General features: G+C 42.4%; 1 protein-coding gene across 1 annotated transcript in view; it reads right to left on the reverse strand.

The window, feature by feature from the left end:
* Positions 1 to 21607, reverse strand: part of NUP107 (nucleoporin 107) — a gene marked incomplete in the record, with an annotated part of 1716438 nt that overhangs the window by 759889 nt on the left and 934942 nt on the right. The window contains 1 exon segment of the mRNA XM_044088020.1: positions 11715 to 11763. Coding sequence (XP_043943955.1) covers positions 11715 to 11763 — 49 coding nt within the window.

A 21607-nucleotide genomic window follows, 5' to 3' on the forward strand; every position in this document is an offset into this window, starting at 1 on the left:
GCTGCAGCATGAATCATAATGGAAGAGAAAGACAAACCTTTGTCCAATAACTCAGTAAGATATTGAAGAGCCACACTCAAATTAGGCTCAGAAATCTCCAAATTGTTTGCTGCACTCCAAAATAAAAATCTCTTCCATTTTTCTGCGTACACTTTCCTTGTACTAGGTCTTCTGGCTTCCATAATCACATTTAAAACTTGTTGAGGAAGTTGAGACCTGCTGTCTTTCAAAACAGAATATGCCATGCTGTTAGATGAAGAGAGTGAAGCTTGACATTGAGCAGGTGACCGTCCCTCTGAGACAACAGGTGTGGAATCAAGGGTAAAGGCCATGGAGGCTTCCTTACCAGACTCCTCAGTAATGGGTACCAGTGCTGCCGAGGCCAATCTGGAGCTATTAAAATCATCCTTGGCTTGTCTTGTCTGACCTTTAGAAGCACCTTTGGGAGAAGAGGCAGAGGTGGAAAAGCATACACATGAAGATTTTTCCAACTGAAAGAAAGAGCATCCACTTTCCAAGCTGTGTGATGAAACCTCTTTGTGCAAAACTTTGGCAGCTGGTGGTTTAGTGGAGAAGCGAACAGATCTATGTCTGGAGTTCCCCATGACACTGTCAATTTTGAAATACATGAAGATCCAGTTTCCACTCGTGGGGATCCATGATTTGTCTGCTTAACACATCTGCTAAGGAGTTCTGTGCTCGGCAGAAACCTTGCCTGAAGAGTTAGTTGCAAGCTGAGCGCAGTCTCCCATAAAATCATTGCTTGCCTGCACAATGGGTAAGAATGTGTTCCCCTTGTTTGTTGATGTACCACATGACAGTTGTGTTGTCTGTTAGAATCAACACCTGCCCTGGAAGAAGTAACTCCTTGAAAGCCATTAATGCAAACTGGACTGCTAACATCTCTTTCATGTTGATATGTAGATGCTGTAGTCTGGCAGGCCACTTGTCTTGTATCCACTTTCCATTTAGATGAGCTCCCCAAGCAATGTCTGAGGCATCTGTCGTTAGAATCTGACTCGCCTCTGGCCGGGTCACAGAGAGTCCCTTGTTTAGGTGACATTCCTGAGCCCACCACAAAAATTCCTTTTGAATGCAAGGTATTATTTGAATGACAGTGTCCAAATCCTGGCAGTGCTGTGTCCATACATTTTGAGATACCATTGCAGCTTCCTCATATGCAGTTTGGCATTGGGAAGCACCAGAATACAAGATGCCATGAACCCTAAGGCTTGAAGGACTGTCCTTGCAGTCAGCCCGGACTGAAGAGAAAGTTGATGGAAGTAACTGGAAAGATTCTTTTGTTTGTCCGGGGTTAAAAAGGCCATCTGGGCTGCTGTATTCAGTCTTACACCCAGAAAGCACATGTCTTGAGAGGGTACTAGACTGGACTTTATTTCGTTCACAGAATACCCTAGGCATCTTAGCACTGCTATGACATATTCCAAATGCTGTAAAAGGTCTTCCTTTTCTAGAGCCAGAATCAGGCAGTCGTCCAAGTAAGGATAGATTTGAATTCCTTTTAGCCTGAAGTAAGCTATCACTGGAGCCAGAACCTTTGTGAATACTCTGGGCGCAGTAGATAAGCCAAAGGGCAATGCAGAGAACTGATAATGAGAATTTCCAGCTCGAAAACGCAGATACTTCCTGCAACTTAGTCTTATAGGCACATGAAGGTAAGCTTCCTTGAGATCTAAAGTTACCATCCAGTGATCTTTGCCCAGCAGAGGTAAAAGCTGTTGTAACGTCAACATTTTGAACTTGGGAATGTCCAGATAAGTGTTGAGGATAGATAAATCCAAAATTGTTCTCCACGTGTTCCCCTTCTTCGGTACTAGGAACAGGCGAGAATAAAATCCTAGGCCCCTTTCTGGCACAGGAACTGGCTGAATGGCCCCTATTTGGAGCAACAGAGAAATTTGCTTGTGAGCCTCTGTTCTTTGTAGAGGAGGAATGTCTGGCATGCCTTTGAAAGGAGGCAAGGTATGGAAATAAAACCTGTAACCGTGGTGAATGATATCCAGAACCCATCTGTCTTGGGTAATTAAATCCCAATTTTCTTTGAAAAGAGACAGCCTTCCTCCCAAAGGTGCTGCCAGGCGAGAATGAACTGGCAGCTGAAAAGGCAGGTCATTGGGTCTGCTTACGAAGGACTGACCCCTGCCCTCACCAGAAGTCTGAGCAGGGGAACTCCCTGTCCTAGGCCTAAAAGAACCTTGAGCTCTGCCCCTACCACGTCTAGACCTACCCCTAGACTGGGAATCATAAGCAGGATAAGTCCATCCCTTAGTAGGCCAATTTCTACTAAACTGGAGGCTGCACCTGCAAAAAATCCTTAACAGTTTGCATAGACTTAGCCTTGTCCTCCATTTTCTTTAAAACTGCTTCCACAGGCGAACCAAACAACACATCAGACTGTAAAGGAGCATCCAAAATCCTTGTTTTAACATGCTCAGCTAAATTCTGATCTCTCAACCAGGCGTGCCTCTGAAGAACAGAACCAGTGGCAGCCACCCTCGAGGAGGCCTGCACAGCATCAAAACCACACTGCAAGGAATGTTTACCCACCTGTTCAGACACATTAACTAAATCCTGCAACTCTTTACACTCAATACCTTCCGCCAGAGCATCCACCTTAGATTTCAATTGTGAAAGGAGATAATTCTGATATTTTAACATGTGAAACTGACAATTCAACGCCCTCATGGCTAAAGTGGAAGAAGTATACACTTTCTTTCCCCATCTATCCAAAGCCTTTGCCTCTTTATCAGGAGGGACAGGATTCTTAACAACAGAGGCCTTCACACCTTTAGGCCCCTGAGAGACAGTTTCCGGGTCTGCCCTAGGACTCTTAAAAAGATACTTATGAGCTTCAGGCACCCTATAGCACCTATCCGGTTTAACCGGGGCAGGAGGCAAAGAATCAGGATTCAGGGAAGCCTCTGCAAAAACATCTTCCACCACATTCAGAACAGGAGGTATAGCTAAAGGCCTATGCTGGGGTAAAAACAAGAATTCCCTAAGCCTCTTCCTGGAATCAGAGAAATCTTGACCTTCCCATTTAAAATGCTCCCTCATGGAATGCAGAGTCTCTGAAAATGAAAAATCCTCAGGAGGAGAAGCAGAAGGAGTAGAATCATCCACATCAGAATCAGAATAAGGAGGATACTCCTGCAAGTCTTCAGCCGAAGACTCAGAAGCCTCCGAACATTGCTCAAAACTCTCAAACTCAGGTTCCACCCTAGGCCTCTTATCAGGAGGGGGCATAGAACCTCTAATCATAGTAATCAAATCCTCTGCCATTTTAAGCATATGTTTCTTAGGCAAAGACCCTGAAGCTCTAGGAGAAACCCCCACTGAAGCTAAACTTGGCCTGCCTCTCAAAGAAGCCTTGGAAACAGAAGGGGAGGCTCTAACCACCTTAGGAAGAGAGGGAAGAACAGCCACCTGAGAAGCCCCCTCAGCCTGGCCTACTTCCTGAGAGGATACATCCTGTAACAGTAAAGTCTCTCCCTGAGACTCCAAAGAAACTCCTGGCAGAACCTCCGGCTCCACTGAGCCTTCTAAAGAACCGACGTCTGGGACTGTCAGTTCTTCCACTCTAGGCTTTGCTGCTTTGTCCTTGCGCTTTTTGGCCGAAGCGGGCGTCGGAGCATCCGACGGCATTTTATAATTACAACGCTTCCCAAAAACTAACCTGGCACAGTCTAACCTTCACTTAATAGTGCGTTTGTTAAATCTAGCACAAGAGCGGCATCCAACAACGTCGTGCTCAGGCCCTAAACAAGGTATACACAAAGTATGGTAATCCCTATGAGGTATCTGTTTCCCACAAGAAATACAGTTATTCACTTTTTCTGACATCCGGTTAAATACTGAGGCAAGAAAAAACCAAAATATTCCCCAACGGGGTACTTAGCCAACTTTGATTCGGTCTGAAACTCTGACTTCAGAAACTTTCAGAACGCCAACCTGCACTCGCAAAATTGCTTCTGCATCGGACCATGCGGCAAAAAAGACTGAAGATATGATGTCGGTCATGCGCATTAGTACCCTGACGTACTGACGTCAGTCTAATGCGCCCTGACCGACGTCAGCCATATACTTTGGTATTCGGGCCAACTGGACAGCGGACTACCCAATAGTTAGGACTGCAGCAATGTGGAATGAAGAACATCAAGGTATTAAGAGCAAATAACTAGAGAGGGAAAGGCAACAGATTGGGATGAGACCAAGAACATGTGTGGACTGCAGGTTAGGGACTACCTTCCCTGCCAGGGATTTATAAGAGGATAGTCAAAGAGATATAGGAATCCTCAGTGAAAGACCTGCTCTGGTAGAGTTTTTGGTTGAATCTAGAATAGCAGCTGCTGTTCAAAAGGGATAATTAGTAGGCCATACAAAATATTGCTCTATAAAAGAATCAAACAAAGGTGGTTACAAAAGATTAGGAAGTCAGACTGGAAAAACAGTCTACACGACAATAGGGAGACTCGTATGATATAGAACAAAATCCAGTAGGCTTAGGATTTTTGCTTGGAAGCTTTGATATGCCAAGCAGACTTCAAAGACTTTTTCCTTTGATAGACAGCAGATGTTGAAGGTGTGATGTGGAAGAAAGCTGTAACTGGGAACATATGTTTCAGGATTGTAATGAGTTGACAGACAAAAAAAAAATTTCCCTTTAGAGTACTCTGTCAGAAATAGCGGGTGAGCAAATGGCTGTAACTAATGAAATGATTCTTTTGAGGTAGGATACAGGATCTGAATTACCTAGACATAAGTAAGGCCTCGTTATGTTTAATTCTGCTGACTGCCAAAAAGGCAATTAATAGAAAATGGAAATCAAGGGGTAAACCAACTACATTTGAAGTGCTAAATATTGCAAAGATAAAAGAACTGGAACAGAGATCCTTGTCGATGTTTTAAGTGATAATTTAATAAAGGTGCTTAAAAAAAAAGATAATGCTTGGTGAATGTGTGTGCCAAAGACACACTGGCTATAGCACAGACACCTACAAAACATAGATTTTTGAAGTCATGACAGCAGGCTGGACCTTGCCCCACATCATTTTCCAATGGGCAGGTCATTATCTGATGGCAAAAGGAAATGCAACTGTCAAAACACACAGAAAGTGTTAATGAACTGCTTAAAGCCATTTCTTCTCTAAAGCATAGGATGCAATCAGCTGGTTCATTGGATTTGAACATCTGGCTTCAGGTGAAACCTGATCTGGCAGTGCACCTTCAGGAGTTGAAGGCTGCGTGCTCCCCGATTTTTATCTCAGCGAAAATAGCAAACAGATGAATGCATCATTTCACACACAGCACAGAAGCCAATGTAAGAAGAAAACATGGGTTCATAATAAGGGACACCTGACCCTTGTGAAACACCAGACACCGGCCCCTTCATGTCAGCTTTAATGCCTTGCATCCAAGTGAGCAGAGCTGATGGCCACCAAACAAAATTTTCCAAGAAACAAACTTCATCAGTGACTTTGTAGACAGAAAATCCTCAAAGTACAGATCTCATACAAGGGCGGTGTAATCAAAAGACGTAGAAGCAGCAGCTCTTTACAGCAATACTTAACAGTGCTGGACCCATAGTCCTTTATGCAGAATATCAAGACAGGCAAAAGCAGCTGGCTCTTAACCCTTAATAGTGGAATAACTAAGACGCACATTGTACATAAGCCCATCACTGGTCAGGATCACTTGTAGACAAACTAGACAAGGTCAATGTACCACTTCACACAAACAGAGAATTTCTTCCACTTGGATGCACAAGCCTGCCAAGTGAAGGGATTCCTATGGGTCTCAACAACCGCCGAGACACTGGTTGGGAGATTTGGCAGAATTGGGGGAGGTATATTAGAAGCCAGGCTCTGATGTGAAATGGACCATCACCTCAATATTGGGGGCCATTCTGACCTGGGGATTGTGAGATTTTCTTGTCCTACCAGGAAAAAGAAGTTATGTCTTACCATAACGTTCCATCTGTATTGTTGATCCTCGTTCAGTCATTACGTGTGGGTATCGGTTCCGACCTCGGAACTGAGCCAGCCATCTTCCAAGCTCGCGTCAGCTACAAACTCTCGAGCTACAACTCTTACCCAGAGTTCCCCTCTCCCTGTTACCTCACATTGAGTTTGCAAGTCAAAAGAAGGTAGAGGCTACCTCTGGTCAAATGACCTAATAGAACCGGATGGTAAGATCCACTAGAAGCCACAGGAGGGGGAAGGAGGGAGGGCCATAATGACTGAACGAGGATCAACAATACAGATGGAACGTTATGGTAAGACATAACTTCTTCATCTGATATTGTTAATCCTCGTTCATTCCTTACGTGTGGGACAGAGTCCCCAGCTACCTTTATTCCTGGGAGGTTCTCATGGAAGGACATTCCTAGGCACCACAGAACCAAAAGATGCTCTTCCCCTGGAGGCCAAATCCAATTTGTAATGATTGATGAAGGGATGAGGGGTAGCCCAAGTTGCAGCTGCACAAATGTCATGTAAAGAAGCTCTGGCATGGAAGGCAGCAGAAGGTGCCACCAACCTTGTAGAATGAGCCTTTATGGTAGTAGGTAATGGAATATTACATTGTCTGTACATGAAGGTCACACAGTCTTTCAACCATTTAGCCAATGTGACCTTAGCAACAGCACATCCTAATCTAGGTCCAGAATAGGCCAAAAATAACTGGTCTGATTTATGAGAGGCCTTAATCCTGTTCAAGTAGAAGCAAATTTGCCTGTGAATATCCAGGGTATGTAGGCAATACTCTCCTTTGTTTGAATGATTGGGGAAGAAAACTGGCAATTCAATGGTTTGATTAATGGACATTTCAGAGATCACTTTTGGCAGAAAAGAAGGATTAGTTCTCAATGACACTATCTCTATAAAAAATCAAATATGGACTCGATGCATAAGGCTTGAAGCTCAGAGATACGTCTGGCAGAAATAATGGCGACCAAAAACAAGGTTATCCATGACAAATATTTGAGGTCGCAAGAAGAAGCTGGTTCGAAAGGTGGCATTGTCAAAGCTTGTAGGACTAATGACAGGTCCTATGGTAGAGTAGGTTCTCTAAAAGGGGGTTTTAGATGATTCATGCCTTTTATGAAAGTTTTGCATAATTTGTGTAACATAAGAGAGGAGTCTTGGACACCATCATGGAAATTAGATATTGCAGCCAAATGAACTCTAATGGTAGAGGCAGATAGACCGGATTGAAATAGGGTGGCTAGATACTCCAGTACTATCCCAGGAATACAGTCTGTTGGCAGGGTACTAGGTAAGATTTCTTTTCGTTTATGGTGTACCCCAGAGAGGTTAGAAGTTTCTTTACGAATGCCAGATGTTGTAATAGCAAGTCCTGGCTTTCTGCCGGAATCAGACAATCGTCCAAGTATGGATATATCTGAATATTTTTCTGCCAGCAAAATGCAATGGCTGGAGTTGGACACTTTGTGAATACCCTAGGTGCAGTAGATAAGCCAAAGGGAAGTGCAGAGAACTGATAGTGCATGGAGCCTGCCCTGAAGCGTAGGCATTTCCTGCAAGATTCCCTTATTGGAATGTGCAGGCAAGCTTCCTTTAAGTCCAAGGTTACCAACCAGGCACCTTTTCCTAGCATAGGAAGAAGCTGTTGAAGTGTTAGCATTTTGAATTTTGGAATTACCAGAAAGGTGTTTAGAATACAGAGGTCCAGGATAGGATGCCAGGAGCTGTCTTTTCTGGGTACCAGGAAAAGTCTTGAATAAAAACCTTATCCCCTTTGTTCTGCTGGGACAGGTTGAATAGCCCTGATACTTAGAAGAGGGAGAATCTGCTGTTGGGCCTCCACCCACTGATTTGGGGGTAGATCTGGCCAACCGTTTGGGATTGGTAGGGAGTGGAAGTGGAATCTGTATACTTGGGAAACTATATTCAGAACCCACTTGTCCTGGGTAATGAGTTCCCACTTTTTTGCATGCAAGGCGAGCTTTCCTCCTAAGGGTACAGGCAGTTGAGTAGGGCTTGGGAGAGTTAAGGTTAAGTCATTGTGCCATTTTTCCATAGGGGGGTGGCTTACTGCTCCCTGCTTTGGAAGTGGGAGCTCCCCACTGCTTAGGCCTGTGTGCAGTCGGAGACTGTAACCTAGGTGGTCTGCTGTTCCTGGGTTTGGACTGAGAGGGCCTGGAAGAGACTGGAAAGGACCAATTCTTTGAAGGCCAATGCCTACTAAATCTGGGAGGCTGTACTTGTAGGAAATCTTTTACAGTTTGCATAGATTTAGCTTTTTCCTCCATCCTTTTGAGGACAACTTCTGCTTTGTTGCCAAACAGGCGGCCTTGGTTTAAGGGAGCATCAGGTAATTTAGCTTTAACATGATATGGCAAGTTTTGCTCCTTAAGCCAAACATGCCTTCTAAGTATAGACACAGTGACAGCAACCCTGCAAGATGCTTCTAAAGAGTCAAAACTACATTGCAAAGTATGTTTACCAACTTGTTCTGCAGAACGCATTAAATCCTGTAATTCTTTGTGTTCAGCACAGTCAGCAATCAACAATTTTCTGTTTAAGTAGTCCCATAATATGCTGCTGGTACTTTAACATATGAAACTGGCAATTTAAAGCCCTAATGGCCAACGTAGCAGAAGTGTATACCTTCTTTCCCCATCTGTCTAAGGCTCTAGAGTTTCTATCAGAAGGGGTAGGATTTTTGGCAGCAGTAACCTTAATGCCTTTTGGTCCTTGGGAAATGGTCTCTGGATCTGCAGTAGGATTCTTGAAAAGGAACTTATGAGAGTCAGGTACTCTGCAATACCTGTCAGGTTTTCTGGGAGCTGGAGGTAATGTGTCTGGGGAAAGGCTAGATTCCATGAAAGCATCATCTACAATGTCCAAACCAGGAGGGATAGCTAAAGGCCTGTGCTGAGAGAGGAGTAAGAATTCCCTAAGCATCTTTTTGGAGTCAAAGTAATCCTGGCTTTCCCAGCGGAAATGCTCCCTAAGAGTGTGCAAGGTTTCACCAAAAGAAAAGACTTCTGGAGGGGAAGCAGAGGGAATGGAATCCTCTGCATCAGAATCCTCATAGGTAGATAAGGGCAAATCCTGGTAATCAGAAGGAACATAAATATCAGATTTCTCATCAAAAGAATCAGAAGGAAAATCAGTTCTAGGTCTCAGAGGGGAAAGGCTGGCTTCCCCTAATTAAGGTAATACGGTCTTCAGCCATTCTAAGCATTTGTTTTTTAGCCATATGGGCCTGAGCATACAGTTTGGACGTCAGTTTTCTAGGCATGGTGTGAGTTTTAGGCTTGGAAGAAGAAGATGGCGTTGGTTTAACATGCAAGTCTGTAGGGCTGAATGCACCCTCAGAAGCCGGTGCCTGCACAGTGGTTCTGGACCCATGCAAGGTAGAGAAATCCGCAGGTTCCATAGTCGAAGCATCTCGTGGCATACCGGACTCCAAATGGGTCTCAGTAGAGGCCTGCGAATCTGAAGTAGTGGGTATAAGGGGCTGCGAAAGCGGCGGAGTACTGGTGGACTGGCGACTAACTTAACAGAAGCATCATCGGCAGTTTTGGACCTATGCGGTCTGTCTTTATCCTTGCGTTTTTTTTTTTTCGGAAGATTGGTAGTCGGATGGCTTGATGAAGCCATTTCGGAGTACTGACACAGAGTACCAAAATAATTTGCTGCAAAGATAGCCCAACAACGAATAGTTCGGTGGTTGAACAAGGCACAAAACTGACAGTGAGGGACATCGTGGTCTGGGCCTAATCAGGGAATGCAGTACGAATGAAAATCTTTATAACGTATTTGCTTTCCACAGGTAAGACAATTGTTAACTTTTATCGACATCAGCTGGAGCAAGAAAAAAGGTCCCCAGCGTGGTACTTATCTTTTTTTGAAGACTTTGGTTCTGAAACTCAAAAATTAAAATTTCAGGAGTCGGCCAACTGGCACTTGCGAACTGCTTCGGGCACTGCATGGCAAGAAAGGCTAATGTAATGGCGTCGGCTGCATGTTTTATACCCCTGACATCATGGAAGAAGAGACAGCATCCGACGCAGGAATCCAAGACTCTGGTATTCAGGCCAGCTGAGGGCTACCTGCAGGCAGATAACCCAAATGTGATGACTGCAACAGTGAAACACGAAGAACATCTTTACAGTATCAACTCTATGAACATAATCCAAGCTATACAAGCAGCAAAAAAACAACTGGTAAGCACTGGAGTTGAGTGTGGTTAAGTAACAGCTGCAAAAGTATCACACACTTACAACACCCAGCATGGGCTCTTCCACAAAAGTTGCTTGACTCTGACTGGTGGAGTGGACAAACCCTACTTTATCAGGGAGAATGCTAATGTTATATATTACTTAAGGGAAGTATACATCAGGGAGAGCATTGATGTTCTATACTACTTAAGGGTAGTATACATCAATTGATGTTATGTACGACTTAACTCGTTACATCTGAGTGACGCCTCAATGTGCATCACAGTAGGCGTCAAATATCACTTGTTCATATTTACATCAATAATTCCAAAACCATGCTATGTACAAGGTTTTAAAGGATTTCATTTTAAAGCTTACACAATGGCAGACAACTGCATTAATATATGACCTCTTTCTAGTGCAGGTAAATCGATACTAACTGCTGTTTTTATGATATTAATTTATACAGATACAATTTTCACATTTTTTTAAATATCTCAACAACCAAGTAACACAGACAGAACTCCTTAGCCTCATATGAAAGCTCTTATGTAGATGAATAAAATACTGCTGACGGTATGCAACTTGAGTGGTTGCCGAGTTATCGTAAGTTGTTTACAAAACATTACAAATGTACTAGTTACTGTGTTTAGTGTGGCTTATAAAATTCAGTTTAAGACCTAGAACCTAAAGAATAATACCACTATAAAAACAGTTTGTGGTGAAGAGTTTGCAATTTATACTTACTTCATAACCCCCATGGTTCCAGAAATATGAATATTTGTTTGAAATGTGAGGAGATAATTTGATTCTGTCAAAAGGCTTAGGCTCCTCACATTGGAAGTTACATTGCAAACTTCTGGAGCTCCATTGGAGCGAATGAGTTAAGGGTATGTAGCAGCTTTTGTCTGCTTATGTTGTCTTGGTGTGCTGATTGTGCGTTTATTTTGGTCTTACTGACAGTACTGTGGGGTGTTTGATTCTTCTAGAAAAACTTCACTATGGGCTGCATGATTATAGAGTACAGCATTCATCCATGCAAAGCAGGTGTTTACTTGAAGAATGAAAGCGAATTGTGAGGGTGGCCTAATGGTTAAGGTGTGTGCCTTACAAACACAAGGTGCAGGGTTCGAGTCTCACAAGGGATAATTGGCTAGGCTTAAAATGGCTTGCAAGGGCAGTCAGCCTAGTACTAATCTATGAACCTATTATCTATGAACCGATTAATGAGAAACCACATTGCTGGGAGTTCTCACAATGCATGTGTGAAAGGTCATGCTCTGATGATTAAATCTTGGGTTGCATAATTTCACACCGCAAACATCTTTTCCACGTCGTATAAATGCTTTTTCCTTACTCTGTTTTCTAAACATTTGCTAAACATAGCACATACTGCAAAGTTGCAAAGATCTCAGTTTAATAATGAACTCAAAATAAGAGTTCAACATGCCTGATAGTAAACAAAATTAAGCAAAATAAGTATAGTTCAATATAAAACACTCACCTTTCTGTCAGTTGCTTTCAGTTCATCAAATACCTTCTCGAAGGTCCAGCTTAAACAAGAGGAAAAAACAAATGTTATTTTGGACAATAGACAAATGACAGCTACATTCTTACCTTATCAGTTCATCTATGAAGAGGGGGGCTCCTCCTACATATAGCCCTATGTCTGGATTAATCCTCTCCACCAAATGCCATTTTTTCCCAGAAGTTTCTATATGTAGTGATGGGTACAAACCTGCGATGCCATGCATTAATCCATAAGTGCACTCATATCCACTACAGTCTGCCCTCTTGTCACTAGCAAGCACCGACATCCAAATCAACAAGTAAGCCTTGTAATCCAGTCAGGTCTGTGGTGTAGAGGGATAAAGTGCTGACCGTGTCGTAAAATAACCTGTAGCCACAAAGCTGACACCTTTTGGGAGTTCTAGGGGTTATCCAATAAAGTTCCAGCTTGGTAGCCCACACTGTTGTAGTGCATTGCACACTTGTAACCAAGGGTTTCTCAGCCAATAAGGCATACTTCGCAGGAGACAGCAATGGTACAGCTTGGCTATAGTCAAAGTGGGTGCTCCTAGGGGAAAGTTGAGGCCCCCCACCACCAAGGCTAGCAAGCTGGCCTGCTCTCTACCAAATCACTCTTGACAGGGAATGGGCAGCTGACTAGAATTATCCAGAGAAGCAAATGGGCTTTTAATACTCTCACCTAGCCTGGTATATCCCCACTCCCTTATCCTCAGAATAAATGGGGTTGACTGGGTGCAGCAATGCATGCAAGATCTTCTGGAAAGAAAAACAAAAAAGAAAAAAAAAATGAAGCTTTCAAATCACACTGCTAAGACCAGCTGAAAGATGGTCTGAACAGTGTGGGCAGGAAAGACAGACTTTATGGTTAAGTGAGATCAACAGAAGGTAAAATGAAAGACTGCAATTAGAAACATCACTTATATGAAAAGCAAAATAAAATGGATCAGTTGATAGGGTTGCAAGATAAATGCTACAATGGTGATGCAAACATTTCAGAGAGAAAGTGAAAGGATCCAACAAAAGGTTGAAGGTTTGTCACATAAAAACAGTTTAAGCATTGAAGTAATATATTTACAATTCACCTAATTATAGGAAAATTACAGCAGTAAGGTGAGGCAGTTAAAAACCCAAAAGGACTGTAGCTAGTTTATAAAAAATGATGATAGATCTCCATCACAGGGATTCAGTAATCACAGCAAAACAGTTTCAACAAAATTAGTAGTTAGTTATTCCAAGCACACACACACACACAATGGGAAGAAAATGAGTATGACATTCAAATGTGTTTACAAGGTTTTAGGTGGCACAGCTAACTCAAGCTGACTCTGATGGTATCATGGCACCTATGACACAAGAGCTGTCTTGAGTTCTTAAGGGTCAGGTTAAAGATAAAACTGCAGGTAAGAACGGTACACCAAAATAATTTTGGACTATCTATAAACAAAGTGAATTCCAAAATTATTTCATCTTTTAATGATGCATTAGAAACCAAGAGTTTGCCATAGTCTTGGAAAGAAGCAATAGAAATGGTGATACCAAAAGAAGGTGAGTCTCAAGTCTGCCACGTTCTAATACGCCTAGCTCTGAGACGATTAAAGATAAGTTGCTATTAGCAATCACGGTACAATAAATGTAGGGTCTATATTAGATGAACAAATGCGTAAAATGTCAAGTACGACATGCTCGACAGCTTTTAAGGGAACTTCATCTAATTGAAACCCCAGAATTTCAAAACAAGGAGTTTCGAAAAGTTATAGTTGACCAGCCAACAAAAGTCAACGGTTGATGGCTACAATGTACTGTATACCATTACAACCTCCCAAAAAAACAAAAACAAACTGACAAAAAAAAATAAAGTGGGGGGGGGGGCCTATGGTCCCCACACCCCCCCCCTCTACTTAAATATACCAACTCCGAGATCGCACCACAGTGGAGGACTGTCAGAACATTACACAGGGTGAATGTCGACACCGCACCACAGTGAAGGACTGCAAGAACGGCGAGACAGGGTGAACGTTCTTCTGTCAGCCGTTGGCTTCCTCACGGCTGGCCAACTGTAACTTTTCGAAACTCCTTGTTTCAACATTCTCTGGTTTCGCTTAGGTGAACGCTCACATAAAAGCTGTCGAGCATGTTGTACTCAACGTGTTAAGCGTTCGTTCATCTAATAGGGAACCGAAATGTACTGCAGCTGGTTGATAATGATCAGCGTGGATCTGTGGCAAGCTTTTAATGATATGCTGAATAATGGTTTATTGATTAACTATGTCCAACATTAGAAGTCACAAGTGATAGTTTTATTACTTGATGCTGTCTTTGCAATGGAATTAGTGGATTTAGTAAAGACTTTTTATAATGACTACAAATAGAGTAAAACTGATGCCGGAGTGTCAGTCCACTTTATACTAACTACATGTACTTGCCAAAGACATCCATTGTCACACACATTATATTTGGGGCCTTTAACCACTACAGTTACAAGATCAGGACAGAAAAATGGGTCTATATCAGTTTGTCACAATGCAATTGCAGCGAACACTGAATCGTCAACACTCATTCAGTGAAAATCATTTCAGTAATTCGGTGAATTTACCGAGGGGCAAGTGAAATCTTGCCCTACAGCACAAAGGACCAACAGCTATGCAAATTGAACCCACCCACATGGGGGGTGCTGCACCCCACACCCCCCAACTATATATACAAACTCTGAGACCACACTACAGTGGAGAAAAGGCTAAGTTGCGCTGTAGGACAAGTATTTACTTGCCCTCGGTAAATTCAGTGAATTACTGAAATGAGTTTTGTTGAATGAGTGTCGACGATCCAGGGTTCGCTGAAATTGCATTGTGCCGAACTGATATAGAACCCTCAAAAGTTGCAGCATAATGAATGAAAAAAATAAGATTTCATTACTTGTGGATGGTGTTTTAATGTACACCAATACTAACAAAAAAAAAAAGATGATGAGCTACAGTTTTGGATACTGGACAAAACTGGTAAAATCACAGAAAAGGCAAACAGTAGTCACAGATAATTTTGTTTCTTCTCCGGCACAGAGAACAACAATAAGGGTACTTATGCAGGCAGCAAATGTTAAGCATTTGGGGATATGTATGGGAAATACTCTGGAGAGTTCTTTTAATGCACTGCATTCAGTGATTTGAAAAGATGACTGAAAGACTAATTTAGAGACAGAAAAATGGACTGGACAATTGAAGAGTTCAGGCAGCACAGTTTTTGTACTGCCTTTGTTATTGCGTGCATTTCTGGGTGATATTTCTAAGATCTACAATGATTAACTAGAAATGACACACATTGCGTTTGTGATGATGAGAAACCTAAGCCTCCTGAGACAATATACTTCTTCCAAAGGAAATAGGCAGCCTGAATGTGCCAGATCCAGAGATAAATCCTGATGCAGTACAGCTGAAAATGCTTCCTATTCCAGAATATGAAGCTAAAATAATAATCATCATCTAATTTGTTCACCCAGTAGGCCTAGTAGACACGGCCCCTTTTCTAGCTCTAAAACATTACTCAACAGCCAAAATAACAAATATAAAATAACGTCAGAAGATGTGATCACCAGACTGCACAGTACTCTAAAATCATTTTATTAGTCACTTTTGTCCTATGGCAGGACTTCATCAGAATAAAATGTCAGAAAATCCTGTCCTAAACAGTCATAAAAAAAAAAAAAAACGACAGCTAATTACATTAATTAATTCAGGAGGGACTTGAAGGTCCACACCTGTCCATAGCGAATAATAAAAGCAATATTATAAAACAATAAATGTATAAAAAAAGAGTAAAGAATATAAATATTTACAAACACTGTTATAAATCTTGTCATGACCTTATAAGAACACAAACCAACTCCTACAATTTCCTAGCGTTCAATTTTAATAATGGTTGAATGGACAAAAAATGGACAAAAAAAATAATTTATTCTTGGAGTACTGTTGGCATTCAACTTAAGCTGCCATAAGAGTACTTTGTGTTCAAGCTTGGTTTGCCACTCCCCACCTCTGCAGTTAGGTGTAATTTTTTCAAGTATACTAAATGAGAAGTTATGTACCTACCATAACGTTCCATGTTAGTTGTCTTCTCTCGCCTTCTTTCTTGCTGGATGAGTTCGGGGCAGATCCTCGGCTCCGACTTGGCCTATATACTAAAGCTCGAGAGCTAATTTTACTGGCTCGAGGCAAACCTATATCCCATGATGCTAGGCGGTAACTACCCAGATCTCGTTTGGTAGCTGAAAAAAAATAGCCAATTTAGTCTCCCAACTCAGGAGGAGGAGGAGGAGAAGAGAAGGAGAAAGGAGAAACTCCCCAAATGTCACTATCTGAAGCAGTAGCTACCCCAGGGCAACCTGTTTGGGCTTAAAATAGTGCAAGGTAAGGCCCCTTAGAAGAAGGGGAAATCCTTTCGGTCTGTCCAGGTTAGGGGGATGGTGGGCGGGACGCAAGAAAGAAGGCGAGAGAAGACAACTAACATGGAACGTTATGGCAGGTACATAACTTCTCAATGTTAAGTTGTCAATCTCGCCTTCATTCTTGCTGGATGGGACTGCGTCCCTAGCACCTTCATCCTGGGTGGCTCATTGGAACAGACTCTTGAGAACGGTGGAACCAAAATTTGCCCTGTTTCTGGAGGCCATGTCCAATTTGTAATGTGTAACGAAGGTATGAGGAGAGGCCCATGAGGCTGCCGCACAGATAGTGTCTATTGGTAATCTAGCTTGAAAGGCTGTTGATGTAGCCAACGCTCTAGTTGAATGGGCTCTTGGCCTAGAAGGCAATTCTTTACCTCTGAGTTGATAAATACAGGTAATCACTGAAGACAGCCACCTAGACAGGGTTACTTTGGATACCGGAAGGCCCTTTTTACGTTCTGCATAAGATAAAAAGAGTTGATCAGATTTCTTGATTTGTTTAGTTCTGTCCAGATAGTAGCGGAGCTGACGATGAAAGTCCAGGCAATGCAGTTTTTGCTCCGCCCTGTTTGAATGATTAGGGAAGAAAACTGGAAGATCAATAGATTGATTTAAATTTGTCTGGGAAGCCACCTTGGGTAAAAAAGACGGGTTAGTTCTAAGAGAAACTCTGCCTTTGTGGAAAACTAAATAAGGAGGACGAATGCAAAGGGCATGAAGTTCAGATACTCTCCTAGCAGATGTAATGGCGACTAGGAAGAGCGTCTTCCAAGAAAGTAACTTCAAAGAACAGGTAGCTGCAGGTTCAAAGGGAGGGAGAATCAAGGATGTTAAAACTAAGTTTAAATCCCACTGTGGTGGGGGTTCTTTGATTGGGGGCTTGAGTAAAAAGATACCTCTGAGGAATGCTTTGCAAAGCTTATGGGACATGATGCTGGAGTCTGACAGGCCTATGTGAAAATTTGAAATGGCTGCTAACTGAACTTTTACTGTGGAGGATGAAGATCCTGAATGAAAAATTTCAACTAGGAAATCTAAAACAGAGTGTATCGGAGCGTATCATTCTGTTAGTGCCACCCTCCTAAGAAACCTTTTAGTTTGTGCTGAAAAGTTTTAGAGTAGTGCGTGCACCGACACCCCCTGCTAGCTACTCACAATTTACAACAGGCCTATATACCACACTATGTTGATCTGTCTAACAAAGTGACACTTACATTTACTAGTATTTAGTTGCAACAATGATACATTGCAATAACTCTATGTACAGGTCTGGAATTAAATGAACTGATGGCTAGGCCTACCATTTCAACAGCCTCCACCCCCCCAGTCCTGTCCTCTGACCCCCCCCCCCCCGTCTTTTGGCTTCCCATACTATAGACATTACTTTTTTCTTCCTTTTCTCACATTTTGCCTTACACACAGCATAATTTGTATATGCTCTGAAGTGCATTTTAAAGTGTTTTTTCTTTTTACACAACCATTTCATCCAGTAATGGCTTGAACAAAAATTATGATTAAGGAAAGAAATTCACTGTTGCTGTTCAACTTTAGTTTTCCTTGCTTCCTTTCAACACTCTTTCCTGGGCAACACAGTCCAGTGATAATCATTTAAGGAATAACTCAAATAACCAAGGGCCCAAGAAGCGTGTAGGTTACAGATGGTCTGCGATGCATTTTAGAGCATATTCTCAGCATTTTACTCCAGTGGTGGCCTAAAGAAAAATCATGAAAAGAAAAGAATTTCAGTCTTATTTTTTCTTTAAATTGCCTTAGTCATATATTTCAAGTGATAGCTGATATACATATGCATAGCATGCTTCCTCACCTGTATCCCTCAAAGTCAGTCCCATGTATATGTGCCTGATGTATGATTGTGAGAATGATTTCAGTAATATATTCTATTTTGTTGGTCCTAGACAGTACACCACCCCTACACAAGCTATAGTAACCTTCTTTTCACACATTTGAGGTCTGTGAGAAAAGTAAATAAACAATTACCACACTGTCCTCAGCTCAAACACAAGCGACTTCATGTGCACACCTCTAAGGTTTGACTGTAATGAAAATTAAAGTTGTAATAACCACACAATCCCCAGCCCCCCATATTGTACAGCAGCTTTCTGTACACACACATTTGTGCAGGGATGGTTTTAGAATGGCTGTGGTTGAAACCAAAGGCTTTATCAGCTTTATCCTAAAATGGTCATATCTCAGCACTCTTCAAGTTAAACAGCTCAATCAGAAAATTGATAATTTTTTTCTCCTGATTTTTCTTCAACCAGCAACAGTTTTTGTGGGGGTCCCTACAGAGTCAAAGATGATTACCACAATATCCATTTATACAGTCTGGTGAGTGGGGGACTCTGAATGTTCTCTGATATATTTTATGTCTTACTTTTGAAATTGAATTACTTGTTAGGTACATTTTTTACTGATACCCAAAAGAATAATGTCTGTGTCCCGGCATTACTGGGTGCATGCACATAGAAAAATCAGTGATATTTTTTACATATACACATGGCCACACACAAGCATAAGCCATAGTGGTACTAGTTTTGTACTTATTTCAGCAAATAGCAATACATTGTACAACACTGGTACTGTCACACCAGATCAGTAACTGCTGTTTAGCGGTCATCAAACAGCAGCATCATTGAGGAGTAATGCATACCTGTCACTGTCCCTGATTTCACATACCTGTCACTGGCCCTGATTTCACATACCTGTCACTGGCCCTGATTTCACATACCTGTCACTGGCCCTGATTTCACATACCTGTCACTGGCCCTGATTTCAGACCTTCCCTGATTGTGTTCATACTTTTGCTTTCTTCAAGTTTGATTTGCTGGTAAATACTTCAGGATTACAGTCAATCAATCCAGACATCTGAGTTTTATAATTATTGTCCAAAAATACGTGTTGATGCAAAAGGTGTTATTCTATTAATTTCTTAAGGAAATTAGAGTAATATTTAAAATGCAGTCCTGATTCTGAGCCTTTATTCTATTATTTTTGGGATTGCACTGAATTCTTAAGCAAAGAAATTGAGAGTTATAGTATCTGGTGTTCTGTTTGTATTTATAAAACTCCCTAAAAGAGAAAATCCTTGATGATGATCGAAGTATCAACTCTTCTTAAAATCCAAAATTTGCACTGACATAAGTCACTCTGGGCTGCTGATCTCTGTAGTGCTTACCTTGCTCATGTTCATTATCAGCTTCATCCTAACAGGGTCATATCAGAGCCCTCTTCAGGTTAAAGAGCATAATTAGTAAATTAATACATTTTTTCTTCTACATTTTCCCCAACCAACAGCAGCTTTTGTGGGGCCCTCACACAGTCAAGGATGATTCACGGGTATAGTAGGGACCTAAAGCTGGCTATGTAGTTAGCTTTAGTGGAGAAAATGTCCAACAGCAGGGTTTAACTGCCAGGGCACTATGTCACTGGTAAAATATTTAGTGGAATTCTGTTGCCTGTTAGTTGACAAAACACTGTTAATACGACCAGAAATATCTTTGAATTTTAAAGGGGATATAAATAAGAGTTATTATCCATGTGGTTTATTAAGTGTACAAGAATGCTGTAATAGCTTTTGTTGGTTTGACAGACATGTTACAAAACATTAGGATAAGATAACTTGCTGTGGTTGCTATGATCGGAGCAGTGAAGGGATCTATATTCCTAGCCCTTGCCCAGAAGGAAAAACGCTGCCATTTACTAGCATAGATCCTTCTGGTGGAAGACTTAAGGGAAGCTACGATAATATCACGGACAGAATTTGAGATCATAGGAAGCCTGGCTAGGGATGGAAGTGGAGCAACCAAGCTGTGAGGTTGAGAGATTGGAGGGATTGGTGCAGCTGCCTTGACTGATGGGCCAAAAGATCTGGCACTGGATCCAGATGCCAAGGCTGCTCCAAAAGATAACGATGCAGGAACGGGAACTATATCTGTCGAGGCCAATAAGGGGCAATGAGAATCATCTTGGCTCTCAAGGCGGTAGCATTCTGAATTATCTGTGAGATTAATGGGAAGGGGGGAAAGGCGTATACAAGTCCCCGAGGCCAATCGTGGACTAGACCGTCTCTGGGGTATGGCCTGGAAGGGGTAAGAGAGTGAAGAAGTCGAGGCACTTGCTGTTTTGTGGTGTTGCAAAAAGATCGCAGCAAGGAAACCCCCACTTCCGAAAAATTTCCTCCGTCACAGATTGCTTGAGAGACCACTCGTGGGGCATGAGAATAGCTCTGCTCAGCCTGTCCGCTATGATGTTGGACTTCCCGGGGATATGCTTTGCCATCAGAAACCGCTGCGAAGAGATCGCCCATTGCCAAAGTCTGAGTGCTTCTCGACACAGGGGACAGGACTTGGTTCCGCCCTGTTTGTTGATATACCACACTACGGACATATTTTCCGTTTGAATTGCAATAGTCCCCAGGGGAAGAGAGTCTTGGAGGGCTTGTAACGTTAAAAGCACTGCTCTCATCTCCAGGACGTTTATGTGGAAGTGGCATTCGAAAGGTTGCCATGTGCCATGGACTGTCCTGCCCTGAAAATGCCCCTCCCCCCGATCAGGGAGGCGTCCAATGTGACTGTGGCGACTGGGGGGGGGGGGGGGAATAAATGATCTGCCTTGAAGGACTTGAGGGGAGACCATCCACCAAGACAGATGTTTCTTGCAAGATAGAGTGATTAAAATCTTGTGTGTCATAGGAAGCTGTTGAAAGGACCACTGGGAGAAAAGCATCCACTGGAGGAGCCGCATGTAAAAGCGGGCAAGTGGAAGTAGCGTGATGGCTGCCGCCATGAGACCTAACACTTTCAGAACATACTTGGCCTGAATTCTGTTGCTCTGAAGGAGAACGTGAACATGATTTTGAATATCTAAGACCCTCTGCTCTGTTAACTTTGCTGAGAGCTGTACGGTGTCCAAGGTGGCGCCTATGAAGGTAATAGACTGACAAGGCAAACTTTTCTAAATTTATGGAGATACCTAACCCTTTGCAGGTTTGGATGGTATAACCTCTGGCCAGAGGAAGCTGATGCCTGGTGGTGGCAGTAAGGAGCCAGTCGTCTAGATATGGAAAAATGTGGAATCCCTGACTTCTGAGATGAGCCATAACCACTGCCATGCATTTGGTGAACACTCGGGTGGCTGTAGTGAGACCAAAGGGCAGGGCCCTGAATTGATAGTGACTGGCCCCCAGCCGGAAGCAGAGAAGCCTTCTGGAGCACCTGTGTATCTTGATGTGATAGTACGCATCCTGAAGATCCACTGAGCACATCCAATTGTCCTTGCCCAGAAGGGGTAGAATGGACTGTAGCGTGACCATCCGGAACTTCGTTCTTTTTAAAAACTTGTTTAGTTTGCTGAGATCCAATATTGGCCTCCAGTCCCCTGTTTTTTTTGGTACCAAAAAGAACTTTGAG

This window comes from Protopterus annectens, chromosome 11.part0 (genome assembly GCF_019279795.1).
Source record: "Protopterus annectens isolate FY-2018-M chromosome 11.part0, PAN1.0, whole genome shotgun sequence".
Taxonomy (NCBI): Eukaryota; Metazoa; Chordata; order Ceratodontiformes; family Protopteridae; genus Protopterus; species Protopterus annectens.